Source organism: Macrobrachium rosenbergii, chromosome 42 (genome assembly GCF_040412425.1).
Source record: "Macrobrachium rosenbergii isolate ZJJX-2024 chromosome 42, ASM4041242v1, whole genome shotgun sequence".
Taxonomy (NCBI): domain Eukaryota; kingdom Metazoa; phylum Arthropoda; class Malacostraca; order Decapoda; family Palaemonidae; genus Macrobrachium; species Macrobrachium rosenbergii.
In genome coordinates this window covers 22,440,622-22,462,598 of record NC_089782.1, presented here as the reverse complement: position 1 = coordinate 22,462,598, position 21,977 = coordinate 22,440,622, and the positions used below count along the sequence as shown (strand labels likewise).

The following is a 21,977-nucleotide window of genomic DNA, read 5'->3' as shown; positions in this document are numbered from 1 at the left end:
AAATGTTAAAATAAGCGAAGCGAAGACAACTTCCGATGAAAATTTCTAGTTGGGAACGAAGAAAATTCACTAAAGGAATCGATACCTAAGAAAAGTCACTGAATTTCATGGGTAAAGTATGAAGTAATATATATATATATATATATATATATATATATATATATATATATATATATATATATATATATATATATATATGTATATATATATATATATATATATATATATATATATATATATATATATATATATATATATATATATATACATATACCTTTGAACGACCACTACAGAGCAATTTGCACGGAGACGTACGTTTCCGGTAATATCGAGAGAATTTTAAACCCTAAGTTGACCTCATTTCACATTCTAAAAAAAATTAAAATAAAAAAACTCTAACACACCATCAAACCTAACTATTGCATACACAATTTCTACAGGCTCCACACAACAACAACGGAGTCTCCGTCCGATTAATGAAAATCTTTGCAACATCACGACAATCTTTGCAACATCACGACAATCTTTGCAACGTCACGAAAACCTTTGCAACACCAAGAAAATCTTTGCAACATCAAGAAAATCTTTGCAACATAACGAAAATCTTTGCAACATAACGAAAATCTTTGCAACTTCACGAAAATCTTTGCAACACCAAGGAAATTTTTTGCAACATCACGAAAAGCTTTGCAACATCACGAAAATCTTTGCAATATCACGAAAATCTTTACAATATCACGAAAATCTTTGCAACATCACGGAAACCTTTGCAACATCACGAAAATCTTTGCAACATCACGAAAACCTTTGCAACATCACGAAAATCTTTGCAATATCTCGCTCGGGAGACGAGAATCGAAGATGGATGCCTGCCTTATCGGTGCATGGACGGAACGAGGTAGCGGCCGATCTCGCTATTCCGGTATATCGGCGTAAGCGCGTTCCCGCTTCGTTTCGTCGACATTTATGACAATGGGGAGGCGTTCGGTTGCTTAAGAGAAATGTCGTTCGTTATTCTTGTTTTCTCTATATATTTGTATCTACACCGACAAGGACATGATTTAATTGTTTACGGCGGTGAGTGAAATATAAGTAATTTTTAAATGAAACAGAATACAGCTGGGCGATTTTTTTTTTTTGCAATGGATTTTTAATAATAATAATAATAATAATAATAATAATAATAATAATAATAATAATAATAATAAATAATTAACAATTTACAGACATGACTCAACTTCAGAATGGTACAGTTCACGTAATTAAAAAAAGCATCAACTATTAACAAAACGTATGTGAATGCATATGCAGATATAATATTATACAAAAATGAGTGCATTCGCATACAGTTTATAATTACTGGTACGATGCACTCTCCTTCCTTTGTTTCTTTTTGAGGAAAAAGCGACGTAGAGCGACAGGAATCTGAAGAAGACACAAGAGAGAGAGAGAGAGAGAGAGAGAGAGAGAGAGAGAGAGAGAGAGAGAGAGAGAGCACATACAAGAAGTTTTGAGCAATCCTAGAAACCGCGCATGAATATTTTCGGGGCGCGTTCAGTTTTTCTCCCCCAAAACAAAAGGTTGTACGAAAATGGTCCCATGTCGCGGGAAATCTGTGTGACCCTGTGGGGTGTAAAGGCCGTGTGACCCTGTGTGGGTTGTCTGTGGGGTGTCTTTGGGGTGTATCCTCCTCGTCCGGGTGAGAAAGTCGTGAAAAAACAGGCGATAAAAGACCATCAAGAAAGAATTTCGGACGCTATTAAGCATTCATAGACCCTGTCACCGCCATTTTTAAGGGGGAAGGCTGCCGAGGAAAATTTCCAGGGCGGGTGCTTGTGCCCGCTTCATTTTTCCCTAATCGGACCGAAAAATGCCGGATTTTCCAATTGTTCTGGTTTATTCTGGTGGTTCCAGAAGCGATATTATGAAGGGGAGAGATATTCAAGTGGGAATGTATAATCATTCTTGGGAATTTCTCTCTCTCTCTCTCTCTCTCTCTCTCTCTCTCTCTTCCAGACTAAACGATAAAAATCAAGAAACTCTTTAACAACTGCTATGAATATGTCCATCCAAAATTATTAAAAAGTTGCAACATTTACAATAAATATATATGATTAGCTCTGAGAGAGAGAGAGAGAGAGAGAGAGAGAGAGAGAGAGAGAGAGAGAGAGAGAGAGAGAGAGAGAGAGACTGTGTTTAGATTTCAAGGCCTTCCGGATCGCTCGATAAAAATATTGGCGCACTATCAATAATAATAATAATAATAAAATAATAATGGCGCACTAATAATAATAATAATAATAATAATAATAATAATAATAATGCCAAGTTAATTCTCATTTACACAGACTGGCTCTTTTTTCCATATCAATTCTTAAATGAAGTTTGTTCTGAAAGACTTTAATTTTAGCAACAATTTCACTTCATTACAGAACACTCAAAGAAACGACAAAATTACTCTGGGTACAATTAACTCTTGATTAAAATTCAAAACTTTGTGATGGGAATATAACAAAAGTATGAAAAATAAGAAAGTGACGATGATGATGAATACAATGAGTACAGGGATGATCATGATAAAGGAGGAAATAAATGAATGATGATGATGATGATTATAATGATAACAAAACAAGAAAGAAGTAGAAAATATGAAATTAAAGATGGATGATGACGCGGGAAAAGTAAAAGGAAGGTATGATGATGATGATGATGATGGATGATGATGATGGTGATGATGATGATGATGATGATGATAGTGATTGATGGTGATAAACTGGATGCAAAAATCTTAGCGCATTTGGTGAAAATTTTGTTAAACCCTGGGATAAAAATTTACATATTCTGACCACCTTGCCCCGCCCACCGCCCCCCCCCACCACACAAAAATTTTAAAGAAATAAATAAGAAGAATATAAAAAAAGAAGCAATGAAAAATCTGATTAAAAAGACAGTAGCAGAGTTGTTCTTCTCCTCCAAAAAATAAAAAAGAGAGAGAAAAAGAGGATTAAAAAAGGGGTCACAAAACAGATAAACGTGTCCAACACCTCTCTATTAATCACAAGTCCTGATAGATTTACGAGGTGCGGGATATGACTCGCGCCCGGGGGAGGAGGGACACCTGGGAAGTCCCCTGGGGCACATCGCGTCGTTTGTCGTTGTGTCTTACTCGATAAAAATAAAAAAAGGGGACAAATAAAAAAAGAGAAAACTAAATAAAATAATTTTTAATAATCCATGTCACTTAGCCATTCCTTCTTGCAATTTATCCGCGGGGTTCCCTTCAGCAATATAAAAAAATCTACTATAATAAAAAAATATTCTAGTATGGTCAAAACGTATACCTATTTTTTTTTAACTTTACAGGTATGTGAAGTTGCGGTTTACCACTGATAAAGACAATATGAAGGAAATTCCTTCAATCATCAAACAATAGTTATGAAATATAGTTATGAAATATTTAAAACATTGCTAAAGTAAGAAAAATTCTCACTTTCAAATATACATGAAAAGTTAAACTTAATGTGAAGTTCTAATTTTATTTTATTTTTTTTAATCTTGCTCGAATTACAATTTGAAAATTACACTGTATCAACCATCATGAGAGACTATAGGAAAAGCAAAGCACATTCCTGAAACTTATGATAAAAAAAAACTGGTTTAGCTGTAGCTTAATTCTTCAGTGATCAAAAGGTGATATTATGCTAAGACCTCTAAGATCTATATCAAAGTTAAATCAATAGAGTCAATGACAGTTCATAAGAAAGAAAAAAAAAAAACTAGGTTTAAGACAGATGACCATTCTTGCCCTCCATGGGCCATATAACTTCGTTTGAGTCAATATGAATCAACTTCCAAACGGCTCTTTGTGCCAAGGAAAGAGGAGACATATTCGGTTTTGAGAGAGAGAGAGAGAGAGAGAGAGAGAGAGAGAGAGAGAGAGAGAGAGAGAGAGAGAGAGAGAGAGAGAGAGAGAATTATTAAAAGGAGCTAAATATGAACAGGATAAAAGAGACAGAAATGGTTTTATCCATCGCAAAAGTAAAATAATGGGAAAAAGAGAGAGAGAGAGAGAGAGAGAGAGAGAGAGAGAGAGAGAGAGAGAGAGAGAGAGAGAGAGAGAATTATTAAAAGGAGCTAAATATGAGCAGCATGAAAGAGTGAAACAGAGTTTTGTGAGAGAGCGATAGATTATTAAAAGGAGCTACATGTGAGCACCGTGAAAGAACGAAAAAAGTTTTGTTTTGTCCATTACAAGATTATGAGAGAGAGAGAGAGAGAGAGAGAGAGAGAGAATGGACACGGACGAGCGATTCAACGAGGCTGAAGTGATTAAGCGATTAAGTGTCTTCTCATGGCAGTTTGTCGTCCGAGCGTCCCATCCACGTCATTATCGCAGTTTCCGCTGTTGTCGTTGTCATTATCGTCGCTGGCTCTTTGCCTTCTTGGGCTGCCTTTTTTTTTTTCCCCCCTCCTCCTTTTTGCTTCCCCCTCTTAACACGCACTTTTAATTGGAAACTCTTTCTCCGGTTCATTCGGTCGGCAGACAATGGTTATTCTGTGCCATCGCTCTGTCTCTTCCCTCTCCAGTGCCATTCGGAAATGCTTTTGTTTAGTGAAGGATTACGTCGGACGAACAAAAAAACGACGACACTAAAAAAAAAACCCAGTTTATCTTGTCTCTTAAAAAGTAATAAAAAAATTGGGTTTTGTTCTTTTTTTCCTCCTATTTTCTTCTCTGGTTCGTCCGTTCTTTGTTTTTAATGATCCGCTTATTCTTTGTTTTTTTTATTTTCTTTCCTATTCTGGTCATTGGGACGCCTTTTATTATTCCGATTTTCAGATGGCAGAAGTTCAATTTGTCGAATTCCCGAAATATCTTTTTTTCCCGAAAAAGGGGATTACTAATTGCCGAATGGGCTGCTCTCGTAATTAATTGGTAGCAGTAAATTTTCACCGCAAGGGGGTAAAATTGGAAAATACAACGCGCAAAAGGCCCGCCTTACTCCTTGCGCGTTTTGGGAGAACATACATATACGAATTACTAAAGTGGACTCCATTTTGCGTGATTTTCATTTTTCGTTCCTTCATTTTCTAAATTTTCCCCGGTTCAAAAGAATCTCCTCCTTCACGGAATACTCAAGAAGCAAGAGCCCGTGCTAGTGCAGGGCCAGTTTTCCTTCATAAAAAAAATAAAATAAAAATCTGTAACTAAGTCCGGTTATACATAAGGACCTATCTCCCGTACAACAATGATACCTTCCCCTACCCCCCCAAAAAAAAACACACACACACACACACACACACACAATAAAGGACTGTAACTAAGTCCTGGTGATAAACAGGGATATATCTTGCAGGCATCTCTCTTCCATACATCTATCACTTTTCCAAAGTCAGCTGAACTGTATATGGATTCTCGATATGGTTTCATTACATCTGAACACGCGTAATGAAAGGCAATGACTTCTGAATGCAATTATCAGTTTTTGGTCGCTGGCTGAATAAGCTGCCATTTTTACCGTTGATACAAAATTGAGCAAATCGGTAAAGTACAGTTCGAAAAGTAACTGTACTAATAAGCATTTCGCGTCTTGGTGGTGAAAATGGACAGCAAACTCTCGGCTGTAAGACATACATGCACAAACATTTCTGTTTACAAAATACATAGGGTGAGAAACATTTATACTTAATGATCGCATGCACACACGCGCGCACACACATATATTATATATATGTATGTATATATATATACATATACATATATATATATTTATATATATAAAACATAATATATATATCATCCTACGAAGTAACTGACAGACACTCGAGCGTCCCAAGCATAAATTAAAAATCCCCCAAAAAGGGAGGAAGTAGATTATTAATACTTAAAAACTCAGAAGCCTGTTTCTTAATACTAGTATTTATTGGGGTTTTCTTTGAGCGGATTCTGCCTTCGTTCGGAGAAAACATTAAATACCTTCTTAAATTTAGTTCTTACTGATGCAATAATGAGAGTAAAGTTGGTTTAATGGTGGCCCTATAAGATCAACTTTTTTGACGCAATGTTTTGCACGTCAATAATCTGTCACCTAGGTGAACGCCGTCATAACCTCTCAACATGTAACATAAACGATCAACCTCTGGCGAGATGCTCAAAAATTACGCAAAAATTTTGAACCTCTAAGGCCGATATAGGCAGCATCCACAACAAGAACAAACCTCGCGAAGGAAGCAGGTATTTCCCATCAGTCAACTGCATTCTGCAAACAAAAGCGTCTTTTTTTTTTCCTTCCTTTTTTTTGAGTTTTCGTTTTTGTTTGGGCGGGCTTTTGCTATCGGCTCTCAAGTCCTGCCTCATTCGGAGAGAGCACTTCAGGCCATAGAGTCAGAAGGGTTAATCGAATGGCCATCTTTTTTTTTTTTTTTTTTTAAATGAAAGCCGTTGTTTCCGACTAGTGGCGGTTGGGCAGCGCCAAGAAAATCAGACCCTAAAGGACTCGAAGGATATGTTACATGTCCTGCGATTCGAGAGGGAAAGCATCCTAGTCAGTTTTTTCTAGAGTCTCTAGAGTCTAGACGGCAGTAAATATCTTACCTGATATTGAGCCTGAACATGACTGGCAGAAACTTGTGCTCAGAACTCACCACTAGTTATGATCATATTGGCTGCTACTATTAGAAAAAAAAAAAAAACAAAGCTACAAAGCTACAGATTCCTTTGAATAAAAATCTGTTCATAAGAATTACATCATTTGGTTGATCAGACAAAAATTCAGCCGCGATCACTGCCAGGTCTTGACCTCAAGAGATGAAATTACAAATTCAAGACAATTCCTCCAACGACTGAAGCAGTCATTAAGCACTACGGGACATTGAACGAGTGCTTTGCGGTGTGGCAAAGACAGAGAGAGAGAGAGAGAGAGAGAGAGAGAGAGAGAGAGAGAGAGAGAGAGAGAGAGAGAGAGAGAGCGAGCGAGCAGAAAGCAGAATGTGATGGAAACTGTAAACTGTGCACTGTAATCTACAAAGAACGACTTTTTCTTGCGCTAACTTGAATCGTGGCGAGGCAGCGCTTTTCATTAGCTTTGAGCGGATCCTGGAAAAATCCGCCACGACAGCAGCGCCTTAATTGTCATTACTTGATTAAAGACACCCGATTGCACATCATGTTCATACTCATAAATTGCAACAGGACACTGGAAAAAAAAAATTCAGGCGACCTTCTGGGGCTTGAGACTACTGTAAAACATTTTGCAAATTATCGTCACAACGAGAAGAAGAAATTCTCCAGTTTTGTCATTTGTGGACAGACAGCAGGAGAAAGGTAGAAATGCCCTTCTGAAAGGCTTCTATGATTTCATCCGACATTATTTATGTTTACATAAGTATATGTATGTACCCCTGCATGTGTTAATTAATCATGCGCTATTTTAATATTTTCGTCATCTGGTGATGTAATTTTCTTCCGCGAATACACTTTAGATGCGCACACACACATACATACATAATTATACATACACATATATATATATATATATATATAAACACACATACATACATATAGTATATACATATATACATATGTATATAAAAAGAAACACGCGCATTAACTTCACATGTATACGCACATGTGCATGCAAACAAGCACACAAACTTTAAGTTATCTCAAAAGTGGATCAAAATGTCAGAAGTTGCAGACTTGTGTGATAGCGAGGGGAAATTGCCTAGGCGTCCGTTGTAGGAATTGACAAAAGAATCTAGAATCCAGTACAAGTAAAGTTACTTTAAAAATCCAAAAGACAATCGCAGAAAGTCATATGAAAGCACATCGTTCAATCTGGTAAAATGCTCAAAAGATAGAAGCTCAACGCACATCTGACAAAAGACCTATATATCGAGTACAGTTACTATCAACGACTCCTTCGTTGCAGATGATGGGAATTTTGGTCTCAGTATGAATAAAGGCATTCTTCAATTATCCCTGACAAACTTTTACGAATTGTAAAAGTTTAAGCGTACTGCTAAGAAATTAATGTGCCATGATCTCAAACATTAAACGAAATTTCTTAAATTTTGTATTCGCATACAAGTGTTACATACAATAGTATATAGTTAACAAATATATACCAAAGGAATAACATAAAAACGATCATTTATGTCCAACGTAGAAACAATAAAAAATATATCAGTCAACGATCACCACCTCAATTCTGATATTCATAAGCAAATGGCTCGAAATGACATGTCGAGATGAGTAATATAAAATATCGTGATAATGTTTCTGAATCATCCAGAGGCCGGAAAGAGATTAACATCTGTTTTTATTCAGACATTATTCATGAAAGCAGGTGCCTGGAAATGCAAGAAATGAGGTGTACATGAAGAGAAAAAAAAATCTGATACACAGTAATAAAAAGATAAGATACACAGTAATAAGCTGCTGTGAAAGACAGGGATACAAAGCAAGTTTTGATTTTTCATGCTGTGGTCGAGGTGAAATATCTGGCTGCTATATGATAAGAAATAGGAAGAGAGTTGATTACTGATGCTGAGAACTGTGTCCGTTAACAGCACTGAAAATCTCCGTCAGTTGGACAAAAGACAGCAAGAAAGATGTCCGTTGATAGCCAAAATTTTGTCCGTTTGTAGCGAACAGTTATGTCCGTTAATAGAGGGAAATATGTCCGCTCGTAACGAACAGTATTTCCGTTATTAGCGAGACTGATACCCGTTAATATCAAGAAAAAAAGTCCGTTAATACCGCAAATGACGTCCGCTAACAGCTGTAAAGATGTCCGTTATTAGCGCAAAAGGCGCCTGTTAATAACTAGAAAGAAGCGTATTTCGAGTGCAAGAGAGAAAAATTTCCGTCAACAGCGAGGAAGCCGTACGTTAATAGCGGGGAAGGTTTCTGTTAAAAGCGAGGAAGAGGTCCGTTATTAGAGAGAAAATTTCTTTTAACAGCGAGGAAGACGTCCGTTACTGGAGAGAAAGATTTCCGTCAACAGCGAGGAAGACGTCGATTAATGCAGAGATAGCTGACCGTTAACAGCGAGGAAGACGTCCGTTACTGGAGAGAATGATTTCCGTTAACAGCGAGGAAGACGTCTATTAAGACAGAGATAGCTGACCGTTAACAGCGAGGAAGACGTCCGTTACTGGAGAGAAAGATTTCCGTTAACAGCGAGCAAGACGTCTATTAATACAGAGATAGCTGACCGTTAACAGCGAGGAAGACGTCCGTTACTGGAGAGAAAGATTTCCGTTAACGGCGAGCAAGACGTCTATTAATACAGAGATAGCTGACCGTTAACAGCGAGGAAGACGTCCGTTACTGGAGAGAAAGATTTCCGTTAACAGCGAGCAAGACGTCTATTAATACAGAGATAGCTGACCGTTAACAGCGAGGAAGACGTCCGTTACTGGAGAGAAAGATTTCCGTTAACAGCGAGCAAGACGTCTATTAATACAGAGATAGCTGACCGTTAACAGCGAGGAAGACGTCCGTTACTGGAGAGAGAGATTTCCGTTAACAGCGAGCAAGACGTCGATTAATACAGAGATAGCTGATCGTTAACAGCGAGGAAGACGTCCGTTACTGGAGAGAAAGATTTCCGTTAACAGCGAGGAAGACGTCTATTAATACAGAGATAGCTGACCGTTAACAGCGAGGAAGACGTCCGTTACTGGAGAGAATGATTTCCGTTAACAGCGAGGAAGACGTCTATTAATACAGAGATAGCTGACCGTTAACAGCGAGGAAGACGTCCGTTACCGGAGAGAAAGATTTCCGTTAATAGCGAGAAAGATTTCCGTTAACAGCGAGGAAGATGTCTATTAATACAGAGATAGCTGACCGTTAACAGCGAGGAGGACGTCTATTAATACAGAGATAGCTGGCCGTTAATAGCGAGGAAGACTTCCGTTAACAGCGAAAAAGCTGACCGTATGCTACACGAGATATGTAACCGATAATAATAGGAAGGAAGCTCAAACTGACCGTTAAACTGGGCATGACAACCAAATCAGAGTTAAGAAGGATAAGCCGTCCCGGGAACTTGAGAAATAAAGATGAGCCCAAGATTATAAGATTAACACATTATGGGTTTAAAACGTAAGCTTAAGGGAGAGTATTACAGGGATTTAATCACTAAATCTTCTTGGAAACCAACCTGAGCTGCCGTTAAAATATTATACCAACAGGATAAGTACTCAAATAAAGAATTAAATAACTTTGATTGACAACTGGAACGGAAACTCAGAACTCTAATAAGGAGATTGCCTTCACTGCATTTCGAGGGATTCCAGAGGCATTTAATTATTCCGGAAAATATTTAAGGAGGATTTCCGAACTGTACAGTCTTCGGAGCGGCAAGATTACCCAGTGAGTAGGTTGTTAAGTAACTCCAAATGAAAACCAGTTGTCAATGACACGAGCGTCTGTGACCGAGGATGAAGCTTGAGCCAGATTTTTGGAATTGGGTCCGAAAAACTAACAAAATGAGTGGACGAATATCATACGGTACAGAGTGTATTAAAGAGAGAGAGTAATGTACGAACTTTAGAACAGTACAATAAAGGTATTAACAGAATTCTACTGAATAAACTATCTGAATCGCATTCATGGTAAACAACGCTCCTCTGGACCGGGGACCCACCTCACTTCCAAAATGCAAAATCAACATCTGGAACGCTAAGAAAAAGTGACCTGTAATATAGTGACAGTTACCAATGAGAAATCAGAGCTCAGAAAATTGCAACGGATCTTAAAAACCTGTTGTGTGCGGCTATAGGTCACAATGTGAGCCGGGGAAAAAAAAATAAATAAAAAATAACAAAAACTTGAAACTAAAAGCCAAAACACATGAAATTTTCCATTTTTCAGAGTTTAACACTTACAAGTTTGCACGGAATATCACTTATAAGTATCCTGGTAATTTCCATAAAGAAGGTTTTCTTGTTCAGAGGAGACCGAGCACTTAAAAATCTCGTGGATGAGATATGATGTATTTTTTATCTTTAGTTCCAGCGCTAACTGACAACTTGGCCTAAATCTTGTTATTCATGTGATTCGATTAATATTTAATCAACATTTTTGAATAATCTCACAATTTATGTTCACGTTCTCTCTCTCTACACACACACACCTATATATATATATATATATATATATATATATATATATATATATATATATATATATATATATATATATCTATATATATATATATATATATATATATATTATATATGTATGTATATATGTATATATATAAATAATATTAATATATATAATATATATATATATATATATATATATATATATATATATATATATATATATATATATATATATATATATATATATATATATATATATATATATATACACACACACACAATACAAGCACAGCGCATCGAACTAGGCCCTTGACATTGACATGATATATCAGGAACCTCTCAGCAGCCAGCCTTCGGGAGAAGGCAGACGGCGGCAGCCGCACACATCCCTAGTCAAAGGAAACACGTAGTAGCCAAGACGACTGATCTCCGTGTTTACCATCTCATCATAATGAACGTGAAATGAGGATCCTTGAAGTACGAAGCATAACAAGAGAAAGATGGTGCAGGGGTAGGAGATGGTGATGGGGAGGAGGAGGGAAGGAGGTCTAAATAGAATAGTTTGGGGTCTGTGGCATGACAAGAGAAGGGGGTTCTCAGGGGGAGGGGGAGAGGGAGGGCTGGGCTTATCGGCGAGCAGAGCTGTCAGAGAGCCCTCAATCAAAAAGTTCTTTTAGACACCGATCGGAGGCGCTACTCTGGTTCGCCCCTGTCTGCACAGACAAAAGGTGAGCTCGAATCTTCGCTTCATAACTTATAACTTTGTAAACTATAATCTTAATAACCATTAACCTGGGAGCAAGGCTTCGTATTAAATACCTAGAAAACGGAAGAGACCCTGAAATGACAAATGGGCAAGATTTTACGAGGCGGAGCCGGGCCTCAGCGATTTTTCCTATGACCGTCACACGAATTTCGAGAAAACTTTTTGAACTTCAGTTAGTGTTAAAATAAGTATTTCAATTATTAATTTTCAGTATTTGCCCTTTTTTCATCTGGAAAAACAGCTAAAGTAAATAAGAGATACAGAACCAAACAGTAACGAAATAAAATGAGGCTTTCCTTTGAAGAGTATTTTATAGTACTCTTAAAAAAAAATATAAGAAAAAACTGGCCTGTCATCGAAACCCCGCGTAAAAATCGTTTTTAAAATAATTACACCTATATCCCCATTTTCCAAATTAAAATCGAAATTATCAAAGGAACTTAAAGCTGTTCTTTCTCTGACTTGTCAAAGTTTATATAAAATAATGAACCAACACCTATATGACATTCTTTCTCTAACTCTTTGCAAACTGCAGTCATCTGCATCACTACTATTTTTGCCGAATTTTGGTAAATCTATCCTAGTCTTATCAAAACTGCGTAGCTGATGGCACTTATTGTAGGATTTACCTTATTCTTTTCGACAATAGGCATCCAATGGTATTTATCATAAGATCTGCCTTATCTTTATCAACAATGCGTAGCCGATGGTATTTTTTCCCGGCTAAGAGCCAACTGTGGCCAGGATCCTGACTGCGGCTATCAGAAGCACAGATAAAACGACGAATTTTTCAAATATTCAGAAATGGATTTTGTCGAGTATGTTAGGCAAATGGAAAATATTTCGTACATTTATTAGAAAACGACCTGGTCACACAATACCATAATAGTCATTTGCCGGTCTTTTTTTATTATGAACCTAAACTAACGTATCCCGCCCACTTCAACCCAAGGTTTCTAAAGCCATTTAACGCCATTTTATCAATACGTTATAGTAATGATTAAAGTCTCTAACACGAATCAAAGATTGCCTCACGCTCAGCCACCAGCAATCGTCATGGAAGAAATAAAACGACTCACTCGTACATCTTGTATATAGCTGTCTTCACTTTCAAATAAACGGCTCTAAATGCTAAGGTGTTCTTTTCCATTACGAGCTGCAAGTCGTAAAATCAAAATAATGAAGAGGGAAATAAAGATTTGCTGGAAACATGATGATGCTGGAAGCACCGACGATATAAACAAACAAACAAACAAACAAACACGGCAGAGAGACTTGCTCGGTAATCCAATTCACTAATTGAAATATCAGTAGATGCGCCGAGTTTCAACTGTGTGTGTGTGAGAGAGAGAGAGAGAGAGAGAGAGAGAGAGAGAGAGAGAGAGAGAGAGAGCTAAACTACCATTACAGGAAAAGAACTCATCGTGATAATAGGACGTCACAAAAAAAAAAAAAAAAACATAAATGCGGGCATTACTCTCAACACTTGTAAATAAAATAGTTTAGAATCAAGACCCCAAATCTTTTCCGCTCTTCGCATTCGAGGTAAAAAGAAAAAAAAAAGAAGAAAGTGAAAAAAAGACGAAGAAAAAGTATATCGTCCAATCTTTTCCCCTGAGTCACAATTACAGACTGGGGTATCCAATTACACCCAATCTCTGATAGGCAATCAACAGTCTGGGGCTATCAGTCATGCTGGCTCGCTATTTGTAATGGTTATCTCCGTATTTTGATTGATTAAATCTCTGCTTAAAATTCATAGCCAATCTTGTATTGGTATTATGGCTTTTGGATGGAGAATCCATTGATCTTGTAGAGCTGGGTGATTTGGCCTCGCTTCCATCCCTTCCATCAGATGACACGGAAAAAGCGAAGCTACTTTAGGACTTTGGGCTGTAACACTGGATTGCCAAAACTAAAGGGCTGAAAGACCTCCAGCCTCGAGAGAAAGCTTGGCACTGCATTGTCGGGTAATATCAGCCATCGACGCTAGGGCGCCCTTTTGCGTCATGTACTGGAAGCCAATGCGCGCGCAATTACGCTGGAATGGCTGTGGAATGCTGGCCATAGTTTTTCCAAGATAACTAATATTATTTACAGTGAAAGGCTCTCAGACATACATGCTGTAAAATTTCAGCCATAATAATCCCACGCTGATTGATATTATTTATAAAAAAGACTCACACACTTTATCATTTATAGTGGAAGACTCGCATACATACATGCTGTGCAATCTCAACCATAATAATTCCACGCTAATTGATATTATATACATAGAAAGGCTTGCAGACATTCATACATACAGACAATATACTTAATTTCATACATGGAGACAGACCCGCAGAAACTTACAATCATACATACATACGTTTGGTGACTACCAGACGAGGATCTTCGAATAAAAAAAAATATATGAAAAACTAAAGACGAAATGTCTTTAAGAGCCACTCATCATGAACTACAAAGTGAAAGCTAAAAATAAAACTGAGAAGGAACACTTCCACGAACAAAAACTCTCTGAGGAGGAGGTCCTCACCTGACTCATGAGTGAAGACGGCGTGACAGACGGAACACGGCCACATCCTGAGGGAGGAGGTAAACTGGGAGGTCTCTGGGTGGCAGGCCAAGTGCTTCCTGAGGCTGCCCTCGTTCACGTAGTGCTTGCCGCAGACGGGGCAAGAATGGGACGCCGTGCGACGCTTCGCTGTTCCACCAAGGAGAGAAGAAAACGGGAAAAGATTACGAAAGCGTTCTCGAGGTCGGGATCGAGTATTGTGTCTGTTTAAGAACTTGTATATATATCAAGTTGAAGAATTTGTATTCTTTTAATTCAAGGCTTTTTTATTTTTTCAAGGAAGATTCTCAAGACTTTACTTTTTAAAGATATATGAATTAAATCTTAAAATTCAGTAGTGCTTCTTGAAATAGGAAGGTTTTACTTTCATGAATCACAGTACTTCACTGAAATGATGACCATTTGTTTTATCAAAAGTAATCTACTTGAATCATATTATATTCTAAGAATAAAATGGTGTAAACAATGTTAAAAGCAGGGAGTACCCAAAAGGTGTTAGCAAGATGTCCTATGAAGAAATAAAAGAATCCTTTAATAATAAGAGATAATGTCAGGTTATATGTTCCTAATACCACTTAATCCTAGTGAGGACAAAAGGTTAAAAAGACCTACAATCCAAGAGATAAAATGACGGGGGGAAAAAGACCTTATCTATGAAATCACACTTACAACTATAGACAGGACAACCAGAGGCTTAAGAGATATATAAAAACAGTTAAAAAAAAGGAACAAGTGGGTTAGTAAAGGAACAATGAATAAACCTGGAAATAACATTATGATTCCCCAATACACGAAGGTCACAACACTCCCTCACAGATGGAAAAAAAAGCGATACAGAATAAAAGGAATGATTCAAAAAAAGAGGATGATGATATACGTGACCGACGAAAGCGAACTGACATATCCCACAAATAATCCCTGTGTCCTTAGATCTTAGGAAATGGTCCCAGAGAGCGTTGTGTGCACTCATTGCCGAGTGCCTAAATATGGAGGGGGGTGGTTTGGGTTACCTCCTACACCAGAGGCGTTGGGGTCCTTGTGAACTATCTTCATGTGCTCCATGAGCTGCTCTCCTGTGAGGCAGAACTTCTGACAGTGCGGGCAGTGGAAGGCGTTGGGTCCCCCGACGTTGCTGGCATGCTGTGTGAAAGACGGCAAAACGGAAAAGTTAGAGGTAAGGAAGCAAACTAACCTGCCACTCCCGAGGCGTTAGGATCCCTGTGCGTATACTTCATGTGTTCCATCAGCTGCTCGCCATTCATGAACAATTTCTGGCACTGAGGACAATTTACAGCGTTGGGTCCACCGACGAGAGCCGCGTGCTGTGTGGGAGAGAGTGACAGACCACTCGGTGAACCCTCGGTTTTGTCCTGTCGTCGCCAGAAGGACTAACTAACTAACTAACCAACTAACAATTCTAACAAATCAGGTCTCAATGAGGACATAGATGTATATATGATGACATAGTCTTTCTCTTTCATTCTTGCGGTTTCTCTGATTACAATTTTGCTTTATTTTTTTTTTTCTTTTATTACTCTCACTCTCTTCTAAGAACGTAGAAACCGGATTGGAGATGAACAGATTCTTACTAAACTCTTCAGTCCTGTTCCGTGTATTGACGAAGCTAATGATGGCATAACTGGTTTTCTTGACAGCTTAATAATCAATGATCGTTTATGGCTAATCTTGAGGGGAATTCTTTACTTGATATAAACTGATGTATCAAATTAATCTTTCACTTTGGAAGAATCATCATTTGCAGATAAATCTTGTGAAATATTTCTAATCTATTGGAAGATGTCTATATATTCACGAATCATACTCACGCAGACCCATCCATTTCAAGTAACTCTGAAAGTCATCCAGGCGAAACGAAAGAAAACTTTAAAGTAAACACAAAGAACAATCTTTATTAAACAAACAGTTAATGGTTTCGGGTTTTTTTTCGATTAGATAAACCTAACACCAAAATTCAAAAGAAAAAGCAAATCAAACGAAAAAAATAAAATCCTTAACTACACTTATCATTTCTCTGTGCTAATTTATTCCTTTTTAATTTTTTTTTTTTATTCAACGCATGCATCGGCCATTCAACAGCATCCGAGACTCGGGAAATGAGCCTCAGACGGCGACATTCACCTCAGCTAACCTCAGACGACAGAATCTCAGACCATAAAGTTCGCACACAGTCCAAAAGCCAATCTGGTAGCGCTAGCAGTCTTCAAATGATTAGCTTATCATAGTAATAATAACGATAATAATAAATATAATAATAATAATAATAATAATAACAATCAAGAGAAAACAACAACAAAATCTTTTAAACTCTAAGAAAGGCAGTTTGCAAAGAGCCACAAATAGCATGCATTTACATAAAATGGCAAAATAATTGAACCAACATGAATTGCAGATTTGCAAATATAAACATCATTGAAAAACAGATAATGTAGGCATGCAAATGGTTCATGCATTTCTTTTAATAATATATTATCATGAATGATATTGCAAGTTTTGGCAACTTTCTCTGAGAAATTATAGAAAACTTTAAAATGAAATATATACTTAAAACCAAAGGAGACAAAGAAATTAATTGCTACTGAAATCAAGTCTATTCTTAAACAACAAAACATTTGATCTTCCAAGGAGGAGTCTATCCAACTACTGGACATAATGAGCACGACATATAAACCAAAGGGAAAAAAATAAATTTCGAAAATAAAGGAAATAAGTAAAATTGATACCAAATGCAATTACAAAAAGCAACTACAGCCTGACAATGATCCAAAAAAAGGGGGTATCCGATGTCACATTACCAGATATGATATAAATATTATTATATAATATATAAATATAAATATATATTTATAAATATAAGAAATCAGACAATGAGAAATCGGGGCTCTGCAAGAGGGGGTTGTCTCTGGTAGGGAAGCTTATTAATATTATTATGATGTCAATATACATATATTAAAAAAAAAGAGAGGTCACAGTGTAAGCGAGAAGGTGAATCTCTATAAAATATATATATATATGTCTGTGTTCATGAATCGACTTGATTTTTCTTTTTTTTTGAATGATAGGAAGAGCAATAGGTCGTCTTAGGAAAATCACTTATGATGTACAGGTATAAACCTAAGCCCATGTCACAATCTCTGAAAGGCTCCACCATGCCCAACGTAATGACGTCACAGAAACCTTGCATCTGGCTTCATGTATTTCCAAGGGAGACCAGTGACAGAGCCACTGAGAAAATAAAACATAACCGAAAGAGAGATAAAAATAATGCGAGCAATCAAAACAAATGCTTCTGTGTGAAATAAAAACAAAACAAAGAAAAAATGTAACTGGGTGGCTCTCTCGGGAGTAAGGGGGGGCATTTTTTTTTTATGTATCTTTTCTTTCTTTTTGTCAATTTCTTGGAAGAGATTTCAGAGAGTGTGGTATGAAGACTCGTGCGGTTAAGACTGTTTAAGTTTAAGAGGCCTCACCCCCCAACAGCCTCCTCTCCTCTTGCTTATAAACCCCCCACCCGGCGCAGCTGCGTCTTGGACCTCTACCTTGGATGTGTGGGTCCTCAGGGAGCTCTCGGTAGCGAAGCCTTTCCCGCAGATGTTGCAATGGAAAGGGCGGTTCTTCATGCGTTCCAGCTGGGCGTCGTGGTTTCTCAGGTGTTGCTGGAGGTTGGACAGTTGGATAAACGCGCGGCCACAATCCGGTAAGTGGCATTTGTAGGGCCTTTCACCTGTTGGAGGAGAGAAGAAGAAGAAGAAGAAAACATCAGTGAGGTCCTTGAAGTCAACTGGAATAAACATAATTAGGATTAAAATTTTAACCGTAACCTTATATTTTAATTACGATTAAAATTTAACATTACTGAGCAATCTAAAATTTGAAGGTACCTGGAAGAAAAACAAATAATGGCCAAACTTTCAGGTCAACTGGAAGATGGAAATATGGAACCTATAGGGTCTGCTGAGAGAAATACAAGTCAGATATAAAATTTAAGGTCAACCAGACGACACTGCGCAACCTCTGAGGTCACCTGGAAGATACACGAAATCTAAAATTTATGGTCAACTCTAAGAAACACAAATATGACGTTAAGGTAGATATAAATTTATGGTCAACAAGGGATATGCAGGTAGAAGACATCTCTGACCGACCGGAAGGTCATTCATGAATGGGACACATATCTACATATGCCATCAAAACTATTCAATTAGCAAAGCCTACTGACCATTGAATTCAACTGCGAGTTACACTAGCCTATGAAACCTATTTTTTTTACCACAGGTAAAACTGAAGTATATGGTCTTTTACAGAAACGTAAATACAATAAAAATGAAGAGAAATTTAATTTATATTTTATCAGGGATATCTTTGAATTATTGGACACATACTGATCTTAAAGTATCATTCATAATTTGATAATGAGAAATTTAACAAAAGAACCTTATTTGGAATACTTAACACATATATCAAGTAATACATTTCACTGACACTGATTGAGGACATTAAATCAAACAACAATGGTTATAAGTAAACGGAGAAATGAAAACTACCCTACAAGAGGTTATCGTTAGCTAACTGAATAACCTACCTAATTAAACACAATTTTGAGAGTATACGCTGAATCATAATAGCTCATTATGAGCACATTTGCAAAATAAAAAGTAACAAATATAACGTATTGTCAACAAAACTTTTTATTTTTTCTTTCCCTTTAATTAATTTTTCCTCGTCAAGTACCCCCGAAAATGATGGAGTTTCCACATTACCATGGAAATCTGATGCTGTAACTTATTATAATATCTAATGAGAAATTCAAAGAAATGGGACAGGGCGGTTGGGGTGGGAGGAGGGGAGAAAAGATTGTGGGAAGGGGATACGACTCAGGGGGAGGGGAGGGGGAGAGGCTGAAATCGAAAATTTCACTCACACACAAACACTAGTCGGGACTTTCAGCAAACACATAATCACAGAACTAATTATAGTGCCTGAATATTTAATGTAAGAGTAAAATGATCGAAGTGGCGTCAGGGTGTGTGTGTGTGTGTGTGTGTGTGTTTGTGTGTGTGTGTGTGTTTGGGAGAGGGGAGGAGAGGAGGAGGTGGAATCACGGGGCTGCCCATTGGGTTAGTGGGTGGTTGGGTGTAGAGAGAAGGGCGGCTGGAATTATCATCGCCTTCGTCGGAGACAAAGTAAAGTCTACAAAAATGGGAACCAGGTTTGAGAGGGATTATTGTATGTTTACGGTACAGAATATATAAAAGATCTTGCAGCCACTTTCGAAATATCCTAACTGAGTGAACCCATTCCTTAACACTTCCTTTAGCTTTCAACGAATCTGGACGAAGAGACAGCCATTACAGAAGATGTTAAATCACCAGAAGAGGAGTCCATTCTCGGTAAACTGCCTTCCATATCACCCCTCGTCGAAAAAGCATTATATTATAAACTGCGGCATTATCATCTGCCCATCCTCGGTAAATGAGCCTGTAAGCAAATAATCAACATATTGGAAACCAATGGGTTTTTTCCTCTTCCTCGGGAGAATGATAATATCCCAAAAGTGAAAAAGTGAGCGATCGGCGGATGTCACCAGAAGCACCATCAGTCCTCACTCTCTCTGATTGATATTCCCAGGGAAGGGACCGCGACCGAGTAAACGGGGGAAGAGGAGGAAAAAGAGAACAGGAGGAGGAGGAGGAGGAGGAGTAGGACGAGGAGGAGAACAATAAGAAAGAAACACGGGTCCAGGAGACAATGAAGACTGGTACGTTAGCATTATAAAAAAACCAAGCTGATAAAAAAAAAAAAAACTGTATACATACACAGAAACAAACAGACGCATACGTATAAAACGTATCATATTGTAATCTTTAATGATTTCATTTTCAAGTGTTCCGATAATCAGGGTATTAAAGGGCAAGGGAAGAATGAGGGGCACTGATGAGGAGATGTCAAGCGGGGTGGGTCGAGGGGAAAAATGAAAAGAGGGAGAGGGAAAGATGGGTTGGGCGAGGGGAGGTGGGTGTGGGCGTCCGAGGGCAGCTGCTGACGGACCCATTAAGGCACAACCATGGCCCCACCCAGGTGAAGATGGGAGGAGGGGTGGGGAGAGAAATGGGTGGGTGAGGGTGGGGGTTAAGAGCCTTCGGTGGCCATCTTCAGACTGCAGTGTTCTTTCGACCCCAAGGAAAATGGTCGAACAAATCAACAAGGCTTCCAGTCGAGAAAACCTTCAAAACAATAGAGACCCGGGACCCCGGGGTGGCCGTGGGTGGTAGGGGGTGGAGGCAGGGCCCTCCCTATAATGCACGGCTAATCTCGTGGACATACCGTATTCCCCTAGACACAACTCGACACAGAGTCGCAAGGGAGAAGCCCGTGAGAGAGAGAAAGAGAGAGAGAGAGTGAGAGTGAGAGAGAGAGAAAGAGAACATTTACTTGGGCGAGTAAATAGAAGCCTTTAATCCGTTTCGAGGATATGTATGGCAGAACGCATAAACTGGCAGCGAGCGAAACGTCGCTCACCCACAAGCAAAAGAGAAAAGAACGAAAAAAGAAAACCGGTCGGTTGGTGCTCTCGGAAAAAAGAAGGAAAGAAAAAAGAACAGCTTAATCACCGGCGTGCTTAAGGACGCAACTTCTTTCCCTGCTGCTGCTGCTGCTGCTGCTGCTGCTGCCGCTGCTGCACGGGGGCTATGGAAGGGAAAGCCAACCATTGGTGGAAAGTAAAGAAGGGAGGAGCCAATCAAAGCACTCACGAGGGGAAGGCGGGAAATACTTTTCAGACTTGTCCTGCCATCTAGCGGCATGCACTGGAGGCGCACCAAGGAGCACATTTTCATTCCCTCGTCATGCATATTTATTATACACATTTCCACTCATTAACCCCAACTAGGAATGCTACCCTTCTTACCTCCTATACATTATCCATCCCTTCTTTGCATATTCATAAATCCCACTCCATCATTTTCAGCGGACCTGCAATTCACGATGCAATCAAATCAGAAAACATTAAGGGAAAGGCATAAAAGGACCCGTAAAGAGCAACTGAAAAGAGAGAGAGAGAGAGAGAGAGAGAGAGAGAGGACGAAAGAAAGAACTCGATAATGCCTCGACTCGCGTTAAGGTAAGGCAAAGTAACGGCGATATGTCGTCCGCTCTCTCTCTCTCTCTCTCTCTCTCTCTTTCTCTCCCTCGCTCTCTCTCTCTCTCATCACCGAGGGGCTTCAAGAATAGCACTTACCACTCTCTTTAATATCTGGTAGCTCTAAATGCTCTACAGATACTTTGAGCAAATTTACCATGCGATGATGCCCATTAGGCATTCCTTAGGGGGCTGTGTATGGGATTCACTACTACCGCGTGGAAGGGGAGGAGGGGAGACTGGGAGGGGATTCCGAGGTTGTCATTGCGAAGATCTATCGAGATTTATAGACGGGCTGTATAACAAAGATTAAGTACCCAAGTCATTTCATATGATAAAAACACGTCTTCGGTGTCTGA

The 21,977-nt window shown here is 38.5% G+C and overlaps 1 protein-coding gene across 2 annotated transcripts in view; it reads right to left on the bottom strand.

The window, feature by feature from the left end:
- The window catches only part of dati (datilografo), a 1,058,780-nt gene that overhangs the window by 13,922 nt on the left and 1,022,881 nt on the right, over window positions 1–21,977 (bottom strand). The window contains exons 5-7 of one of the 2 annotated variants that reach the window (XM_067085712.1): window positions 18,020–18,204; window positions 15,473–15,602; window positions 14,424–14,591 (exon numbers count right to left, since the gene is read on the bottom strand). In XM_067085712.1, the coding sequence (XP_066941813.1) occupies window positions 14,424–14,591; window positions 15,473–15,602; window positions 18,020–18,204 (483 nt within the window). Of the gene's footprint in view, window positions 1–14,423; window positions 14,592–15,472; window positions 15,603–17,950; window positions 18,205–21,977 lie in introns of both variants that reach the window. The other variant, XM_067085713.1, reaches the window with a different exon arrangement.